This window comes from Sesamum indicum, linkage group LG3, assembly GCF_000512975.1.
Source record: "Sesamum indicum cultivar Zhongzhi No. 13 linkage group LG3, S_indicum_v1.0, whole genome shotgun sequence".
Taxonomy (NCBI): Eukaryota; Viridiplantae; Streptophyta; class Magnoliopsida; order Lamiales; family Pedaliaceae; genus Sesamum; species Sesamum indicum.
The window spans coordinates 24,581,940-24,602,209 of NC_026147.1; the positions used below are offsets into that span (position 1 = coordinate 24,581,940).

General features: G+C 34.2%; 3 protein-coding genes across 4 annotated transcripts; all 3 read right to left on the bottom strand.

Annotated features, from left to right (window-relative positions):
• On the bottom strand, positions 603-2,050 carry LOC105159515. 2 transcript variants are annotated; one of them, XM_011076601.2, is made up of 3 exons: positions 1,854-2,050; positions 1,251-1,407; positions 603-879 (listed from the first exon to the last, which is right to left on the bottom strand). In XM_011076601.2, coding segments are annotated over exons 1-3 (270 nt in total). In that variant the 5' UTR covers positions 1,966-2,050; the 3' UTR covers positions 603-878. The 2 variants fall into 2 exon arrangements, with proteins under 2 accessions (XP_011074903.1, XP_011074902.1); XM_011076600.2 differs by having other exon boundaries at positions 603-861; positions 1,854-2,048.
• On the bottom strand, positions 2,550-7,342 carry LOC105159517 (probable LRR receptor-like serine/threonine-protein kinase At3g47570). The gene is made up of 5 exons (XM_011076604.2): positions 7,244-7,342; positions 6,023-7,086; positions 5,561-5,923; positions 3,436-5,430; positions 2,550-3,311 (listed from the first exon to the last, which is right to left on the bottom strand). Exons 2-5 carry the CDS (start codon positions 6,936-6,938, stop codon positions 2,911-2,913), a joined length of 3,675 nt encoding a protein of 1,224 aa, XP_011074906.1. The 5' UTR covers positions 6,939-7,086; positions 7,244-7,342; the 3' UTR covers positions 2,550-2,910.
• On the bottom strand, positions 10,630-12,175 carry LOC105159516. Its single transcript, XM_011076603.2, has 2 exons — positions 11,569-12,175; positions 10,630-11,471 (listed from the first exon to the last, which is right to left on the bottom strand). The coding sequence occupies exons 1-2, from the start codon at positions 11,926-11,928 to the stop codon at positions 10,857-10,859; spliced, it is 975 nt and encodes a 324-aa protein (XP_011074905.1). The 5' UTR covers positions 11,929-12,175; the 3' UTR covers positions 10,630-10,856.

The window sequence follows — 20,270 nt, forward strand, 5'->3', positions numbered from 1 at the left end:
TGAAGGCACCGTAGCCATAGAGATCCCTATTTCAACAAAAGAAACGACGACGTCACGGCGTTGTATCGATCAGAGAAGGATAGCGATTGTTCTGGAGGAGCGCATTGGTATCTCATATCTGGAAGAGAAAAGGAGAATTTATAGGACCGGGCCGGCCCAATGGGCAGAACTCATGGACCTTCCCAAGAGGTTTCGGGTTTGGGCTGAAAATTCCAAGTTTGAATCCGGGTTGGATAAGTAAGATGTATTTTGTTCTATTGAAGAGTGTCTTCGTTTCATGAAATCCATATGAATGATTGAAGATAAATAGTTGAGTAGATTGCAGATACATCAATAAATTGAGATATTCAGACGAGAAGTTGTATGCCTACAACCCTACCAGTTTGCAAACTCGAAAACGGGATGAACTTGCCTGGAAAGAGTAAATACACTTACACCTCATGGTGGAAATTCCCGCTGATTCATTTGTACAAATGAATGCACAAGACTCTGAGGATGTTATACGTTTTATCAAAAGATGATATAATGTTAGCGTAGCTATCAACCATGTATCTTCTTGGCTATCGCAACGACTCAAGAAGGAATTTTCATGAAGAAATAAATGGTCAGAGAACTGATCAAAGTCATTATACATTAATTGTGTAAACTGATACATGTTACCCTCCATAGTAATTACAAATACGACCCATTTACAGGCTTCTACCGACAAGTTAATGCAAGAACAAGTGTTGCAGTCTCTTCCAGCCCTCTACTTGCAGCAGCTATCATTTGAAGCTTCCTCTTAAACAGTAGGTACCAGATTGCAGATGAGCTCAGACCAGTGCTATCTTTGACAGTACTTCAATCTCTTGTAGCGACATTCTGGCACAAGGAAATTTTCTGATGTAACACAATACCAAAATTATGATTCTATGTGGTATTAATATATGCTCTTAACATCAGACTTTACATTCAGATTAAGACAATAACAATTAAGGAATATAGTGTATTTCCTCTGTACACAATTGAACAATCACAGTAGACTTCTCATCCTCTTGGTAAGTTGGTATATTTGAGTTTCAATTATGCTTGCATAATTTCGCGTTATTAAGGATTTAAATCCTTCGCCACAATTTGAACTATTTTTCCACGTATTATGATGGGTTTCAAATCCATCTAAACGCAAAGTCGTTTGCAATTCAATTGAACAATCTCTTTATGAATACAAATACAAAATATGGAAAAAAAGGTTCAGTGTGACTAGATATTACCATTCCAAAGAGGGATTTTGGGCATTAAGTCTGTTGTAAAATTCAGTAAATCTTCTTCTACCAACTGGCTTTGGCTTGACAGGTTTCTTCCTCAGACCAAAGATCTCCTGCACCAGAGGTACATGAACCAATACCAGTTTCCATGCCAGGAACCAACCTACAGAGATCAGATATATACGAACAAAAAGAGAAGAGGTTTTAGGGGAAAGTTGAAGATTGTAGCATTTCAAGTTCCATAACCTCCAAAGCATTAGGCCAAATTAGACAGGAAATTAATCAAGAAATAAATCTACTCATCAGGCAAAATTTAAGTATGCTAGATTAAGAATCTCAAAATAAACCATAATTCAATTCAATATTCCATTCTCCCAAAATAGAACACGAATAAACCTGGAAAGAGACCAAATTTCAATAGCCCACATCAAGAACCAGACAAAAAAGGCATGTAAGTAGGCGCAATTCCAGAACCCACATGAAAGCATCATGAAAACTCACTTAACATCATCAGCACCTCAACAAACATAATAATTACTAAATAATTCACTGACAAATATATACAAACGCAAAATTTACATCTGGCCAGAGAGAGAGAGAGAGGCTGACCGAAGAAGAGTAGAGAGAGAGTAAAGAGAACAGCAAGCACAGGACGAATAAGAACAAAAGTAAAGTAATCCCAATAGGAGAGAGCAAATGATTCATCGGAAAAAGACTCCATTTTTCGGAGGAACTGGAATGCGTTGGCTTAGGTTTTGGAACAAGTACAAGAAGGGCCCGGTTGAGCCGCAGACTTTGACATGAATTACATATAAAAAAGTTATATATATATTTTAATATCGAAAATACCGTTCCTCAGGTGATGTCTTTTGCGCCATGTTTGGTTAAAGAAAACTGAAAATTTAGAAATAAGTAAGCACAATTGAGAAGAAAAAATGCATCAATTTCACCAGGTTAGACATGATGGATACAACAGAACAGTATCAAAATAAATAAAAGAAAATTCTCAGTTTAACTTTTATTTTTATATGAAACAAATAAAAAAATAAATGTTAATTTGTAAAAAATTAGCTTTTCTTGATTAATGAATTAATTAAGTATTTATAGATATTGTGAACCCTTTAATTTTTTTTCTTTTTTTTTATTAGTTAAACCACTTTGAGATGGGGAGCTTTTCGAAATCCCCAACCCTTTTTTATTAAAATTAGAAAGCGAGCAAATTTATAGTGAGGAGTACTAACTCCCTATCACTTCTAAGAAGCTGTAAAAAAGGAGTACTACTCCTTTACAAATAGTCACCAAAAGTATAAACAAGGAGTACTACTCCTTTATAGAAAATCACAAAAGCATAAATAAGGAGTACTACTCCCTTACAAAAGTTGTTAAAATAGAGGACGAAGTTGGAGACAATGATCCAGTATGTCAAAAGTTTTTGCCACTACACTCGAATCATCGGTTCCAACTAATACCTGCAAACCAAGCTATACGAGCAATTCAAGCATTGTCACAAAAAGTTGCACCACCAATAATTGAGAACGACAATTATTTTTCTTATAATGCATACACTTCATAATATCAGAGGTAAAAGGAAATCCAAAGAGCAGGAGCCAAATGATATATCATCTCTTGTAAATTGCTGCTCATCAGTTTTTTATATGACAAAAAATTATGCAGGCATCTGTCTGAAAGATGAAGCATTGCTGCTGTCCTCTAACTTAGTATTGGCTGCTAGAAACATAGCTCTGATCTTTTCTAGCTTGGCCACAACTTCGCTGATGCCGATTCTGTCTATTGGTGAAATGGCTACGCATTCCATTGCTAAATGCAGAATTGAAGACAAACACTGCTCCTTTGCTGAGAAATTCTGGTCCTCTCTTCTCAGCAAATTTGTATCCACAACTTCAGTTATCGTGCTTTTGTGTAACGAGAGGCTCACCCAACTCGTCAGGCTCATTTCCTCACCAAACATTTCGTCCGTTGGCTTTTTCCGTGTGCACATCTCCAGCAGCATTACACCGAAACTATAGACATCACCGCTAGTTGCTACTATGCCGTGAGATCCATATTCTGCATAGAAAAGGGCACTTGCAAGATCAGGTGAAAGAATTCATCAAGTTTAAAATATTTGTGCAAATTTAAAATTTTTGAACCAAGACCAAGGAACAGTGAAGTTTTTAGGACAGTGCATCACCAGGTGCCATATATCCGATCGTTGCCAAGGTTTTCGTTTGAGCCATTAACTCTCCTTCCGAGAAGATTTTGGCTATACCAAAATCGCCCACATGTGCAGTCATATCTTTGTCTAGGAGGACGTTACTAGGCTTTAAATCACAATGCACAATAGGGAATGTATAGCCCAGATGAAGATATTCTAAGGCTAATGCCACGTCTACTGCTATGTTCAATCTTTGTACTAAATCCAAGAAATAGTTATGGGAATATAGCCATTTCTCTAAACTTCCATTTGGCATGTACTCCAGAACCAAAGCTTTGAAATCTGGGTTACTGCAGCAGCCGATGATTTTTATTAGATTCCTATGGCGGATGGTGCTCAGTACTTCTATTTCTGTATCAAAGCTTTTGGCTACTTTTTCTGACTGCAAATTGAAGACTTTTACCGCAACAGTTAGGCCATCAGAAAGTGTTCCTATGTACACTGAACCAAAACTTCCACTTCCAAGTATGTTGGTCATGCTGAAGGCATTTGTGGCTCGTTGAAGTTCCAGATAATTACTTCCTCTCCATGCATGAAGTAAGGAAATCTCACTATCGGGTACCTTTCTGCTCTCTTTTCGTCTTCTCATTAGCAGAAGAACAATGATCACCAGAATGATGGCTGTTATGGAAGGAGGTATGATATACTTCACCAGTGAGGCAACATTCTTGGACCTTGTTTTGTTAAGACTTTCTCCACATGGTGGGACTTGTAGTGGAGCCAAGCCACATAGACCATAGTTTTTTAAGAACGATTGAGCCGTAAAGTTTGCAAACTTACCTCCTGTAGGAATCTGTCCTTCTAGTCTGTTGTAAGAAACATTAAAGATTTGAAGATAGGAAAGTCCCTCCAGTGATTTTGGGATGGATCCAGAAAAATTATTGAAGGAGAGATCCAAGGATTCCAAGCCTTTCAAATCTCCCAGCGACCAAGGAATAGACCCTTGAAATTCGTTGTGTGCCAAAGATAGGGAAACCAATGACGCTGCTCCACCAATAGCACTTGGGACATTGCCCGAGAACTGATTCCATGATAAGTCTAAGTTTCTGACAACCTTCAAGTTTCCAATCTCAGATGGCAGAGACCCACTAAGAATGTTTGAGGACAAGTTGAGGCCCAAGAGATCCTTAAGGTTCCACAAGTTTGAGGGCACATTAGAATCCAATTTGTTGGAGTCTAGGTACAATCCTCTCAGGGACTTGAGTTCACCAAAGCATGCAGGAATCTGGCCATGGAGTGCATTGTTACTCACATAGAAGTCCCCCAAATTGCTTAACTGGCAAAGATCATTGGGGATGCTTCCTTCGAGCTTATTGTGCTCAAGATATATACGTATAAGTTGCTTTGACTTTCCCAGTGTTCCTGGGATTAATCCTGTCAGCACATTATTGTCTAAATATAAGTCTCTCAAGTTGGTCAAGTTTCCAATCTCAGCAGGTATAGAACCTCTGATTCCACAACCAAATGCTCTGAAAACCTGAAGAGAAGTAGAGAAATTTCCTATTGAAGCAGGGAGTACACCATCCAGCTGATTTAGAGATACTTCTACCAACTGCAAATATCGGCAATTTGTTAATGAAGATAGAAATGTCAACTCCCGGTTTGGAGATTCCCCTGTTAGATTATTCTCTCCAATCAAAAGCATCTGTAAGAGTTTTAAATTACCAAAGTTAGGCATTGGCCCAGTGAAAGAGTTACTTCCCAATTCTAAGATAGTAAGACTAGAAGCATTGGTGATAGAGCTTGGAATTGCTCCACTGAGTCTGTTGTCAGACAAATAAAGCCGTTGTAGATTGGGAAGTGAAAGACCAAAGGTTGAAGGAAGCTGCCCTGAGAAGTGATTGGCTGAAAGCTCCAACATCGTCACTGTTGATATGTTGAACATGGACAACGGGATTGCACCAGATAATACATTGTTACGGACATTGATTTCCACAAGATTAAGATTACCAAGCTCAGCTGGTAATTCACCTACCAATGTGATGTTGCTACATGTTAAAAATCAGATCAACAAGAAGATTCTGAAAGTTTTCAAGGTAACTTAAAAGTATACATATTTTTATCATTTCGTAGAGCTAATCTCTTGAGGATTTAAATATACCTGTGAAGTTGTTATTATCCAGATATAGATATTCCAGCTCCGTGAAATTTCCAAGATGCTTAGGTATGCGACCGGAGAGTTTGTTATTCGACAATGATATGACCCAAAGCATCTTACAGTCCCATATTTTGTCCAAAATTTGGCCAGTTAGCTGATTGGTTTGAAGAAACAGCTGCTCCAGATTGGGAAGATTATGATACAAGCCCACTGGAAGGCTTCCTGATAAACTGTTGTTGGCTAAATCGACCTGTTTCAGGGAAGACATGTTGAAGATAAAAGATGGAATTTGTCCTGTTAGAGAGGCACCTCGGATACTGAGCAACTCTAAACGTGATAGATTGCGTAGTTCCAGTGGAACTCCCCCTGAAAGATAAAAGGGCTCATCTAAGAATCTTCAGAGAGATTTAATATCAGCTTTTGTGTTTGATCAATAAGTTTATGAAGAAATAAGGAAGTACATACCCTGGAAGCTGTTAACTCCTAGAAACAAAGTTTTGATGTTGGCTAACCGACCAATTGAACTTGGTATACTGCCGTTGAAATGATTAAAGGATAAGGACAAGTCCTGGAGCTCACTGCACTTGTAAATGTTGAAGGGAATTTCCCCACTAAGTAGATTCAAGGAGAGATAAAGTCCTCTGAGTCTTGAAGTACTATTGCACATATTCTTTGGGAGCCCACCTGACAAGCTGTTGCCTGTGAGATCAATTTTCACGATGGATGACAAGTTGAAGATACTGTATGGGATGGAACCTGTAATCTGGTAATTATACTTCAAGTCTAACGTTTCCAGTGAAGAAAGATTAACAATTTCTTGCGGGATACTTCCACCAAGAAAATTGTATGCCAGGTTGAGTATCCGTAGCTTTGAGCAGTCCCCTAACGATGGAGGAATGCTGCCAGAGAACTTGTTGTTGTTCATAAAAATGATCTCAAGTTCTGTTAAGGTTCCAAACCAAGATGGTATTTCTCCAATGAAGCTGTTGAAGCCCACATTTATCACTTGTAATCGGTGCAAATTGGAAAGTTCTTGAGGTATGAAGCCTGTGAAATTGTTGGACGTAAGGTCTAAAGAACTGAGAAAGGTTAAGTTGCCAAGACTTGGAGTGACAGTCCCTTCGAAGCTGAAGCCGGAGAAGTTAAGGGCTGTGACTCTTTGGTGACTGCAAGAAACACCAGTCCAGTTGCAAATGGATGCATCAGAAGACCAGTTCTTGGCCAAGATTTCATAAGGGTCTGAAATTATTGCTGTTTTGAAAGCAACAAGTGCATCTTGATCTGTGGTTTGATTGGAAACTATTCGGGCCGAGCAAATCCTACTGATGCTTAGAAACAAGACTAGAACAGGAAGGAAGAAGCAAACTGTTTTCTTCTCCATCAAACTGGTGTTTCCGGATTTCAAGAATGTAGTATGGTAGCTATAACTTGTTCAAGAGACAAACTTCTTGATGTATAAATTCAGACCTTAAACAGATATTTTAGCTCCAGGATTCTTGAATTATGTCTTCCTCATCAGTCTATGTTAGCTGAAATAAGATCAGGCCCACATCATTAATTCCGTTGTTCAAGTTGATTTGAAAGAGCATATGTGGGATATCTTTCTGAACAAAAATAGGTGGGATATTTATGACAAAATAAAAGCCTCCCCAACTAAAAAAGTTGACAAATAGTTCCATTCCATACCTTCCTTTCATTCTTTTGCTTTTTCCTTTTCATTTTTCGGGTACGCTTAAGCAGTACTACAGGCAAAGAATATTGTTATAAAGCGATTTTAGTACAACCCTGCGCAAATTGAGTAAAAGCGGCAATTCATTCTCTCTCGACGTATACACAACGCTGCCACCAGCTCCGATGGAAATTCAGTCGGGTGCCCACAATTCTTCGTCAGCTTCCTCAAGCCCCATGGTAATCGTCGAAGCCCATTACGGTACTTTTACTGTAGCTGCTTCAGACACTGCTGCCGCTGCTGCTGAATGATATATATTTCTTTTGTGTTTGAATTCTGCTTACTTATTCTTCTTGGCTGTAAATGTGTATGCGGATTGCGCTAATTGTTGTTGCTAACCATATGCAGTTGCGTGTTTGCTCAAGTAACAGCTTCCTACAACTTCTTGTGGGATTTTTTTTTAAAATTTCTGATATGGGTTTTTCTTGTAATGTTTGCTTGATGAGATGGTTAGTACTGTTGCTTCTCATATAGAGTGATGGTGATAGTGCAAGAATCGGTACAGATAGGATTTATCTGCGCTTGTTTGGTTGTGAGCAAGTAGTGTAATTTTTTCAAGTTCGTTGTATGAGAATTTTAGGCCCAAATTTCTTATAGCTTACAACAAAGTTAATAGCGTAAAAGGTGAAAATAAATGAGAAAAGGGGCCCAAGATTTGAAATTGAGTGCATTTTGATGCACAACAAAATTGCTCTATCTGAGGTCTTCTTTTCTATTGATTAGTCTATGCTATGTACCACAATATGCTTCCTATTTTTATTTTGCCTTTTCCCTTAGATTCTACATCCATAGAGCTTTGTGTCATTTTGCATCTATGTTCACATAACTTTAATTTCTGGTACAGAATTAGGAGGGGAACTAATTCACTCATATCTAGTGCAGAAAAAGGTTGTATCTTTTTAATGCATATATTTCCTCTATCTGAATGATTGGAAGGCATACACTTTGTAATAGTGGATTATGCTTAGGCAATATCTCATCTAATATCATCATCATCATGAGTTAAGTTTGTATTTTCTTCATTTATATTGTGCATGTATTCTAGCATATATTTAGTTTTTGTGTATCTTGCCTTTCTAACATGCTCTGTTTTAGTTCTCTTATGATGTTTTGACTACAGTTCGACTTGCTCTACTAGCTTACTTATGATGTGGTAACAGCTGCTATCCTCATTCACTTCATTTGGTCCCAACTCCAAGCTTGTATGTTTGCTGATAAGCAGCTCTAGATAGTCATGCTAATGACAGCCTGTTTATATCTTGATTCAGATGGTTCAGTTACTGTGTCTGTCCAGGGTTCAGTTTATAGGTTGATAATTTGCATCCTGTATGTTAGGCCAACTCCATTTGGTAATAGCTCATTTTCCTAACATCTAAAACAGGACACATCTTGCCTCACACCCTTCTCTAAGCCATGTCTTGCCGCAACAGCAACATCCTAAGTCTATATAAAATGGAACTATCACCATAAAGCTAACAATATCACAACGCCCATGTCTGTTTACTCATCCAACAGACTCTTACCTTGTTGCTACTGTTTCACCAGCTTAATTTGTAAGGCCTGAAGTATGTTATTTCAACATATATAACGAGCATAGAAAATAATGGGATCAGGCTCCCAATAATTGGACAAGTTTCTCCAACATCCTGGAGCTTTAGTTATTTGTGAACGAATATTTGATTGTTCGGAGGATATCTATTATTTTGGTGCTATTTTCGTGAATATTACAGTCAGTGTTTGTTTAATTGAGTGACTCTGCTTTTCTTTCTTGTCTCCTATCTGAAGATGTTCTTGTTAGATTCTTCAGTAATAATTAAGCAAAATCTCAAATTCATTGTGCAGCTCTACTGCAAATTGGAGAGAATCGCCCTATCTGCACTTAGTTGTGTAAAATGATTCAACTGAAGGTTTGCTCCAAATACCCTCAAATTCGTGTACAGAGTTCCGAATTCAGGATGAGAGAGAAGGGAAACTGTTGATTTTGAAGAAGCCATATCACAATCAAATGTGTTTACGAAGATAATGGCATGTATTAATCCAGGAAATCATAATCTTAGCTCCAAGACAAGTCATTAAAGTTGATACAGTTACCTTTAATCATTCAACTTAGTGATTGACTCCATCAGCAAAGCCCAATATGCTGACTTAGACTTTCTAGGTATGACACTAAATATTTTGTTTTTCTTTTGGAATTGTTTTTGTTTTAGAGTACGTATAGTTCAGTTACTTGAGTTTGTCAGACCTTGCTCGTGTGTGTGTGTCGATGAATAATGTAAGTATAAGTATGAAGAAGAATATCCACTTAGCTGTAGTCGCTCTGAGATTTCCTTGTAAACTCAATTTGAGCTTGGTATGTAACAACCATGGTGTGACACAATTGCCTCCTTGTACTTCCAGGGTCTGAATTTTGAATTCTTGGTACAGTCAAAGAGACTATAAATGTAATTTATCATGAGATGATGCTGGTATCTTATCTGCCAGAAATGTTGAATTGTTAAATGATAATGTTTGTAGAAAGAGTCTTGGACTGGATTAGTTGGAACACAAATATGTTGCCAAAACCGCAAGCAGAAGGCATTATTTGCAGTTGTGTCCCTTTATTTGACTCTATGATTATGCATTTGTTTATGTAAAAATGTTATTTGACTGGCAACGCATGAATTTCCGGCCAGGGACAAAAAGCATGAGATCCGGTTAGAAGGTGGAGACAGAGACCTCAAATCTTATTATATTGCTGTACTATATTATATTCCCTTGCACAGTCTGCCCCTGAAAGGGGGAAGAAAATAGCAAGAAAGAATAAAATCATCTCGGAATTGATGAGAGAGAGATGAAAAGAATGGGAATGGTGATAACATGTATTGTGTACAAAGGCAAGTGAATCAGACAAAAGGTTCCCAGAGTGCGAAAAATGCATCTACTTTTGACATTAAAGTGAAATCCAGGAATCTAACAGAAGCCTCCACTTTCATCATCCCTCTTCTACTGGAATGATCAGTCACTGTTACAGCAACCAAAAGTCCACACTAAATGTTGAAGCAGTAAACAAAACACAATCACTTTTTTTGCACTAAAATAATGCAGAAAAGGATTTGAATAAGTTATCAAGATTTTTTACTCTGCTTTGAGCAACAACAAGAACTTTCCATTCTTTACTTTCACTGCTTTCTACATATGGAAGACAGACACATAAACAGAGAGATTCTGCTTTTATGCTTGGTTGAAATATGTTTCTTCTGCATCACAGCTTGTTCTTGTCTTGTCATGTCCCTTTTTCACTACCTTTGCTTCTGTTTTTTCAAATCTTTTTTATTATCTGAAGACCATGTTTTTTGCTGCATTATTTAACATATTTTCCTATTAAAAGCAAAGGCATCTGCAGTGCCTCCCAATTTTGGCTGCTGTAGAAACAAAAGATCAACAAGAAGAAATTGTAAAGAGAAAGAGAAACTAAAATGAGATACAATCAACTTCAACTACTACTAATAATGTTCACCTACACTTGTATTTCTCCTTTTCCTTGTCATTTCTTGAATTTGAAAAACAAAAAAGGGAAAACTCTTGAGTTGTCTACCTATGACTGCAGAAATCCAAGAGCATCTTCCTCCCTTCAACAATTTCATCAAAAAAGTCATCAAGCTGTCCAATTATGTTTTCAGTCCCAGCCCTCAAAACCCCAAAACAACCCTTCAAACTTTCCACGCTTTCTCTTATCCCAACTTCTGATTCCCACTCCACAATCCCCTGCGACTGTGAGCACCTCCTCTCAAGCTCCCCCCTCAGCTCTTCCATGGCAACCTTTGATCTCCTAAACTCATACAGCAGAACCCCGGCCCGCCCCGTCATTTGATTGATCTCAGATTCCACCCTCTGCTGCAGCCTGGCTGTTGAGATCATGAAGGCTGATCCAAAGAACAGGCACCCTTCACATCCGTTTATCGAAAAATTCGGTTCGGGCCAGCAGTAGACTAATCCGTAGAGCAAAATCATCAGCAGAAGTGAACTAACGTTTCTCATTGCATAAAGAACTCCCCTGAAACCATTGAATCCATTCAGCTTTGATTCTACAGACACTTTCTCATCAAATTTCAAAGACAGGGGCTCAATTCTTGTCTCCATCAGAGATCTATTTTCCTCCTCCAGCCCCACAGCCTCTCTTCTGCATCCTGATATAGCCCGAATAACCTGTTTTCCATCAAGAATTCGATCAAGAATCATAAAAAATCAAAACCACCGCATCAAATATATCTATATATATATATATATATATATATTTAAATACCTGTCGGGAGAGCTGTGGGCTCAAACGGCGATGGCCATCAAGGGAAGAAGTTATGTTGAAGCCTGCAGTGTAGTAATTTTCCATGCCTGATATGCCAGCTTTAAGGACATGGCAAACCTCCCAAAGCTTAGAACTTTCATCCATATACTCATCAAGCCATTTCTCACCAACAGGCAAATGGAGTTTCTGAACCAAAAGAGTCAACTGAGAGTGGAAGGATCTCAAGAGGGACAAGACTCTCTGCAGGAATTGGATGGACATGAAGTTGTTAGACAAGAAGACGCGTTCAAGATCATCGATGCCTCTGGTCAGGAAGTTGTAGAAGCCATTGACGGAGTTGGTGGAGGAAGGATCCATCATAAGATGAAAAGGAGGAGGAGAGGGAAGAGTGGAGGGGGGGAGAGGAGAGGGGGAGGAAAAACAAAGGTTATAAAGAGTGTGGTATTTAAATTGAAAGGAGAAAGAGAGAATGGAATATCAAATCTTGCAAGTTCAGGTTGAAAAGGATTGTTGGGAGCAATGATGGTTGTTTCCTTTAGAGGGGAAAGGATGATTCATAACCTGCCATTTTCCCATTGTTTAATGGGTAGAAAGGAAGAAGGAAAAGAAGAACAAAAAAAAAAAAAAGGAAAGAAAAGGGAAAAACATAATCTCAAGAAACAACAAAAGAGAGTAAGAGGAAAGCATGCACACTTGAAGCACATGAAATGAAATCCTCATGAGGGAAAATTCTATTTCATATAAGTTTTAGTTTTGAATTAAATTAATTATAATATACTTATTTTGTGATTCATTAATTTTTTTAAATTATAAATATCAATCACATAATTAATATATGATGTGTATTATATTTATTATATAATTAATTTAGATTTAACTGGATCGAAAAAGAAAAAAAAATTAGTTAGTAAGCAAGTAATGTCTACTTTGAATAATATGAAGATGGAAAAAAGAAACAAGAAAACAATTGGACAAGTTGGCAGTTTTAGGACAATATGATGTTATATAATAATGTTAGAATGTTAGAGTTCATCGGTTAGTAAAATGTTTGACCAGATTGACTTGGATTGTGAACCTAAAGCTAAGACCCTTGTTAAATTCAATTGTTGCAAATGGGATTAATTGGTTATTTTTTTTTTGTAAATTATTCTCCAATCACATCGTAAATATATTATATAATTAATTTAAATTTTAAAAAAAATTAATTTGAATTAGAATTTTTGAAGACAACCCTCCCCCTTGTTTTGATTTTAGTGCTGCTTTGGCTTCTTCTTTCCTCCTTTTCTTCCTCGAGCAACTGACTTTTGTTTCCTTTACTTCCCCTCTATTCTATTGAAGATTGTGGGCTTTTGTTTTCTCCTTTACATACAAAAAATTTGCAATTTTCACTTGTTTCTTTTCCAAAAATGAAAAAGGGATTTTGGAATGATGGGATTCTTTCATTGTATTTGTATTTGTGTACCTCTTTACTAAAAAATCAGTCTTTTTAGGCCACCCTATACCCTTTTTTATTATTCCTTTTTCAAGATTCTTTTCTATTTAATTTAAATATATATATTTTATTTTTTGGTAGTAGAAAATATGATGCTCCCCATAGACCTTACAATGAACAAAACCCACATGATTCTTGATGCACTGCACTCCCATTAGATTTGATTAGGACCCATCAATCATCTTATGGGGTCCTTCTCATTCCTTTTAAATTTTTTCACTTAAGATTTATGGAACTAATTATACCATGATATGATTTGTCATTTTTCATGGAAATAACATGCATAAAAGTAGTAATATACGACAACTATAATTTGAGTTTTAATTGAGGATTGTGATATAACTTGAAGATCAAGATGATGTTATGGACCCATACACCCAATAATTTCTCTTCACTCTATTATTATTAGTTGGAGTATTTATTTAAAATTGGATGATGTTGGCAAGATGGGGTTGGGGGACCAACAAATCTTAATTATATTGGCTTGTTGCATTTTATGTAGTATTTTATATTTTAATTAAGATGAGAGTGCTCGTGGGTTTTTGGAGAATGGGACAGTTGGGAGGATGTTGGTCTCTCTTGAGATCTCATTGGGAACTGCCCTCCAATTTTTAAGGCTATTCATTTGCCCACCCTGCACAAAACACATACCACACTTTATTTTTAATTTTTTTTAATTTAGTTGCAATTTATATTATTTTGTATATTAAAAGATTAAAACCAAAGTATAAATTCAATTTGGTTGTACGGGACCCACAAATTCTTTATTATAAGACTTTAATTTTACTGACTGATTAAAATATAAATCAACTCTTAGTATTTTATGTTAAAGATGAACAAACCTAATTAATGGTATATATATATTTTTGAGAGATTATATAAAATGGTAGGTATGCAACATCATCTCATCCTTAATTAATATCTATATACATAATAGTGGCTCTAATTATGATTATTGATCTACATGACTAATAATAAGATTAATGATGAGATGAAACAACGTGTTCCATTCATTTGTTGTCATCATAATCACGAGAAATTTAATTTAAACAAAAAAAATATATATAGATTGATTGGAAGGGAAATTTGATAAGTAGAGGTATATAGGTTTGAAGAATGGTTGGGGCAGCATCCTTTTGTATCCTATGAGGATGTTATAAATTCCTTGTACAAGAATGTTTGAACAAAATATTATGATAGTGTAATTAATTAAATTTGGAGTCCAAACGAAATGCATAATTGTTAGCAAGTTGGCTTAGGCATATATTAGTTGTCAATTGAAAGGGGACCACTCACAATTTTCAGTTTATAGTCCACAAAATAATGAGGACCAAGGAATTGATTAATGTCTATTATGTTCTTAAGATGATAGCTCCTACGCATCAATTATTAATTAATGGCCCATCCATCCATCTATATACATATATTTATAGTAGTTAACTAAGGTGGGTTTCCAAAATTATATGAATTTTTTGAAAACAAATAATATTTAGAAAAATGGTTGATTGATGGCTCATTCTTGTTTATATAATTAAAGACTTGTATACGCATCTTTTCAATTGCAACAAGAAAAAAATATTCTAACCCACTCACAATTTCAATTTATAGTGAGGATGAAGGAATTGATTAAAGCCTACACTCTTCTTAATTAAGACCATACCTCTAAATACTACACTACACACACATAATAAATAAGAGAATACTAAATATTCAACCCATATACTTTTTTCTGTACATCGCTTATTAATATATGGCTCATCCATATATATATATATATATATATATATATATTAGTATTTGAGATTTTTTTTTCAATTATACCAAACAATTTGAAGAAAAACTGTTATTTTTTCTTTTTGCCTCCCCCTTTCACTTCCACTTTTTGTTTTTGAACCAAATGTAAATGTCAATCTTCTCAAAGTGTACTTTCTTCTCAATGTTTGGTCCCCTCCTCCGGTTATCTTTTCAGCTACTTGTTGGTCAAAGCACACAAATAGGGCTAATCATAATCAACATTTTATTTAAAATAACCACATATCTAATATTTCACTATATATAGCTTTTCATTTTTCTTTTTTTAAATTCAAATGCTACTATCTTTATGATTCAATTGTAAATCAAACTGCCTACTATTTCCTCATTATAACTTACAATTATATTTTGTGTCATTTTTGAATAACAGTTTCTTGTTCGACATAGAATTACCGAAAAGAACAAAAGCAGCAAATTGGTCAATTGATTTTTACTTTGTCTAAATATCCCTCATAGTTAATATTTTGTAAGTACTTTTATTTGTCTAAATAAATTGTAAAGTTTAATAATAATAAAGAAAAAAGTGTTTTCTTTTTAAAAAAAAAAAAGAAAAGAAAAGAAAAGAAAAGATTGGGGGTGTGATGATTAAGAATGAATGCGAATTGTACTTGGTGTTTGAGCAACAGTGAAATGATTCTCACAGCTGTTACTTTTTATAAATAGGCATTGTCTCATTTGGGGCAGGCAATTATAACAAAGACCAACACTTAAACCCTCTGCTTTTTCCCTCTTCCAATCAAGAGAGAGAGAGGAAAGTAAAATGATAAGATGTTGCAGTAAATAGATAGGTCTTTTTCAGCCTATGTTTTTCTAGCACACAAATTACAATTGATGTTATTCCTCTGCAATCAATTATTATGAAAATGTGATACTACTACTTATTATTGAATCACCAAATCCCTTCTTTTGCTGAATCAACCCTACCCTACCCTACGCCTTAGATCAACAATTATTTTTTCCTTCAAAATTTATATTCCAAAACATTATAATATATTTTTATTTTTCAAAAAAATCAGTATCAATGCAATTTATTTCATGTTACTAGCTCATCTAGTAGTGCATTTTTTAGATTATTATGTTTGAACAAAAAAGAAAATTTACCTTATTAATAATTATTTTTCTTAAAAAAAAAAAGAAAGAAAAGAAAAAGAGAATCATGATCGGAAAATGGAAGGTGAAGGTCAACCAAACAACATAATTGCAATTGTAAACAGAAAAAGAGAGGAATTATAATGATGAATTGAATTGGCAAGATAAAAAGTAAAGGTAGAAAGAACAAAATCACATTGTGTGTTTTTTTTTTTACTTAATGAGGGGTTGGGGGTAGGACTTGTTCATTAGGGTACTTCTTACTTTAGATTAGAGGGCTATTTGAATATGGATTGGTACTTGGGTTTGGGTTTGGGTGCCCCTTTTCTCCGTTCCTTACACTATACCCATACTTTTTCCTTGCTATTGTTCGTGTCAATTTATATTTATTAATCCTTGGATTAATATATTACAATAATATTATGGTTACTTAACGTTTAATAGCTCATGTGAGTATAATTCATATATTTTATAAATCATATCTTGATGTAAATTAAAAATGAGTCACAAATATAAATCGTTTATATTTAAGAATTAAGGGCATCATGTTTGTTATAATGATTCATTCTTGAAAAATAAAAAACAGTATAGACAATTATAATATTTTAATTATTCTAAAATAAGAAATTTAAAACAAAAGTTGGACACAAAATATTGAAAAAAAAAAAAAAGGGTAAAAAGGAAAGATTTTGTTTAATGGGTTGATGGGGTAGGGGTAGGGGTTGGAGATGGAAATATTTGAAATATGGAGAGGCCCATGGCAGCTAATGTTTGGTAGGCGGAATTGAAGTGCCTGAAAGAAGTTGTCTCTAGTCAATTTGTATGTTGCATTCTTGGTAGCCAGTGCCACATATTTTAGGACAAGTCCCATGGTACACTTGTTAAAATTGAATTGCTCAGTTCAATAATGCACAAATCTTGGATAAGGGATTTTCTTATTCAATTCATTTTTACATACATCTTAATCACCCATTTTGGAAGAATGTCGAGCCACACGTGTGCTCTAATGATTTGTCCCTCACTAGTCATTCTATGAATCAACATCACCAAAGTTGTTAGAGATAGGGCTGTGGGAGTGAGGCCACCCTATTCAATGTTTGTGTTGGGAATGTTTCTGAGCAATTAATATCTCTATACCAATACTCCATATTAATTCACAAACAATATATTCATAATCAAATGACAAAAAACAATAAAATACTGTATAAATAGACATACATCTACTACATTTATAAAAATTTTTAGTTATGAGAGATCAATTTTAGCAATCAAGTAAGACATGGTTGAGTTATTAATCAAACTCTGAGTTATGAGTTGTTTATAGGTGGATTGATATGATTGAGGAGTGATGTCACTCCAATTTTAATCAAAGTATTATTGTTGTTTAATTTAGGAATTAGTGGTCCAAAGAGGAGTTGCATTTTGAGCCGGAACTGGAACCAAATGTATGGGCCCACTTGAAATAAAAAATAGTATGGGCATGGGGGTTGGATATTAAAGTTATTATTTCATACTCAACTACACTACAGTATGGACCATTTGGCAGATTTCTAGTACTAATACTAATAGCCCCTTTTTTAGGCTATGAACAACCAATTATAAATTTCTTGAGAATAAAGGAATTTTGTTGATGACAGCATAGGTCAAGAATTTTCATTTAATACCAACAAACAATCCTTTTTCCGGCCCTAATCTAAATTAAAGCTGCAAACTTTTTATTGCTTTCTCCATAAATCCAAAGCTGCAACAATATGATATGGCTTTAACTTTTAATATATTGGTTAAATAATATTCCTAATGGTTTTGTCTGATCTCACCACCATTTTCATTCAAAATTGATTAGAGATAGGGGCATGAAAAGGGTTGATGGGCAGAAATCCATTTATTCATGGGCTATAGCCCCAAATTATACAAATCTCAAACCCACCTCCACTTCAATGTTTGAAGCTTATACCACCCCACCATCAATGCCCAACATAAGCTTACAATAAGCAAACAAAACAAAACATTAGTCCATTAACTTACCTCTCTTTTAATTTTAATTTATTAACGATAACAATTATCATATATTTATATACTATATTTGCAAAATGCTTTAAGTCCAATTTAGAGTTTTGATGTCAATCGGACGGGAAATTGATGATGTGTCAATTCATTGAGAATACATATAAATATTTGAATACTATTTTAAAAAATTATGAACTAAAAATGAAAACATAAACAAACAGGGAATTCCGATATTTTTGCTCCATTAATCCATATAATTAATTATAAACAAACGTAGTTGCTGTTATTAGTTTCTTATTTCCACTAAGAAAGTGTCAAAAGAGTGGACGGTTGATTGCAGTTATATGCAAGTTGTAGTTTTTTCAGTGGATAAGGCAGTTGACATTGAAAAATCCCACCCACTCCCAAAGTTTTTGTTTTTTCTTACACTACCCCTATGTGTAAAATTATAAATAATTAATATTTTTATTGGCAAGTTGATTATTAATAATGGGATGATGACTTTCAAAAAAGTGTTAAAAAAATATTAAAATTATTATTAAATCTAAATTTTGTTGATAGAAAAGAATGATTGAAATAATAAATTTTATTAAAAAATTGGTATGATAATATATTTTTTTTTATAAAAAGTATAGATATTAAACACACTCCGTCCACATTCCTACCCAAAAAAATATATATATAAAAAATTGGGGTTTCTGAATAACCATATGTGAGAATTTGTTTAACGACTTCATGAACATGTCTACAAGTACAATAATGGGTTCCATGCTTATAAGTAATTGACATTATTAAAAAAATTCATTATTTGCTAACAGATAAATTAATTCTGAAAATTATATAATTATACTGAAACCAATTACGGAGACAAATATTTCAAAGTAAATTAATACCTAGAATGCGTGCCTCGTTGTATATATTAGATCATATGCGATATTTTTTTTTTCTATTATTACAACAATATTTAATAGAGTTTCCAAATCTTGAAATTCCTTCTTATATATATATATATAAAAAAAAAGAAATGATTTTGATCATAGTTGATTGATTCATATCATTGTCATCAATCATCACTAAAAGAAAAAGGCAAGAACAAAACCCATGCGTTGCTATTTGCTATTCATATTTATGTATTAAAATAAAAATCCCCAATTGATTAGAAAAATAAATAATATGGGCAAATCCTATTCATTAGTCATCTTTGGGTTGGGTTGAGTCTAATTGGCAAAAAATGGAGCAGCTTGCTTGCCGGGCAACACGGCTTGTTTAGACAAAGACTTTGATTAAAAAACAAAAGAATTGCATTAAAAATAAGGAATATGTAAGTTTGAATTCCGTGTCTTGTGAGAAAACATTCCTTTCTTGATGATTAGGAATATGAGTTTTTGAAAGATTGTAGTACAGTGAAATTAATACGTAATGATATATTAATAAAAAAATTATATGAATAAAAATATTATTTAAAAAGTTAGATAGGGTTTCAACATCTAATGGACTTGCCAACTAAACAATATTTGCTTTAAATACAACCCTATCCCTATGCATTTCCTTTGGTAGATTCAAACTAGGCCCTGCAATTCTATTATTCTATACATCTATATACCACCTCTTTGTATATATTTTCTTTGTATATATATATATATATATATAGGGGTAGAGGGTAGAGGGTAGGGGTAAATTTGATGAATTATTTGTAGAAAAAAAATATATATATATATATGTGTGTGTAAATATATACGTCCGTACTAGTTTAAAGAGCAAAACTGTCATTTTCTTTTAAAAAAAATAAAAATACAGTGAGCACAATCACGTGGATTACATGCTTCACAAAGATTAATAAACTTTTTACCAATTTATTTTCATAATCTTTCTAAATTTTATGTTAGGTCAAATCGAAACATATAAAAACAAAAATAAGAATGCATGAAAATGACAACATGCATTCATTTTGAGGTAAACAAACATCTCAATCCATTTACAACATTGTTATGATACAATTGAAAAATATTAATATTGGAACTTATATTATATGAATATAAAATATATTTAATTTTTTGGAGAAGAGAGTTTAATTTAGAATATTGAGAGTTAAAAAAATTTCATTTAATATGATATCTAAGTTGAGGTGCATTATAATGAATTAGGTGAGAGCTACCAATAGAATATAGATAGGTTGGTTAAAGTGATGGAACAAAATGTAAGTTAAAGTTTATAGCTAATCTCATTTTCTAATCACACCAAAAATATCTTAACCCATTGATGATATGTTCAAAGTCAAAATAAAATTTTATTTGTTTAATAA

Coding starts and splice junctions, on each gene's coding strand:
- LOC105159515 (XM_011076601.2), bottom strand. CDS start 1,965: ATGGAGTCTTTTTCCGATGAATCATTTGCTCTCTCCTATTGGGATTAC. Junction 1,408..1,853: donor TCTCTCTCTACTCTTCTTCG/GTCAGCCTCTCT, acceptor TGATCTCTGTAG/GTTGGTTCCTGGCATGGAAA.
- LOC105159517 (XM_011076604.2), bottom strand. CDS start 6,938: ATGGAGAAGAAAACAGTTTGCTTCTTCCTTCCTGTTCTAGTCTTGTTT. Junction 5,431..5,560: donor GGATAATAACAACTTCACAG/GTATATTTAAAT, acceptor TCACATTGGTAG/GTGAATTACCAGCTGAGCTT. Junction 3,312..3,435: donor GATCGGATATATGGCACCTG/GTGATGCACTGT, acceptor TTTTCTATGCAG/AATATGGATCTCACGGCATA.
- LOC105159516 (XM_011076603.2), bottom strand. CDS start 11,928: ATGATGGATCCTTCCTCCACCAACTCCGTCAATGGCTTCTACAACTTC. Junction 11,472..11,568: donor GCCCACAGCTCTCCCGACAG/GTATTTAAATAT, acceptor GATGGAAAACAG/GTTATTCGGGCTATATCAGG.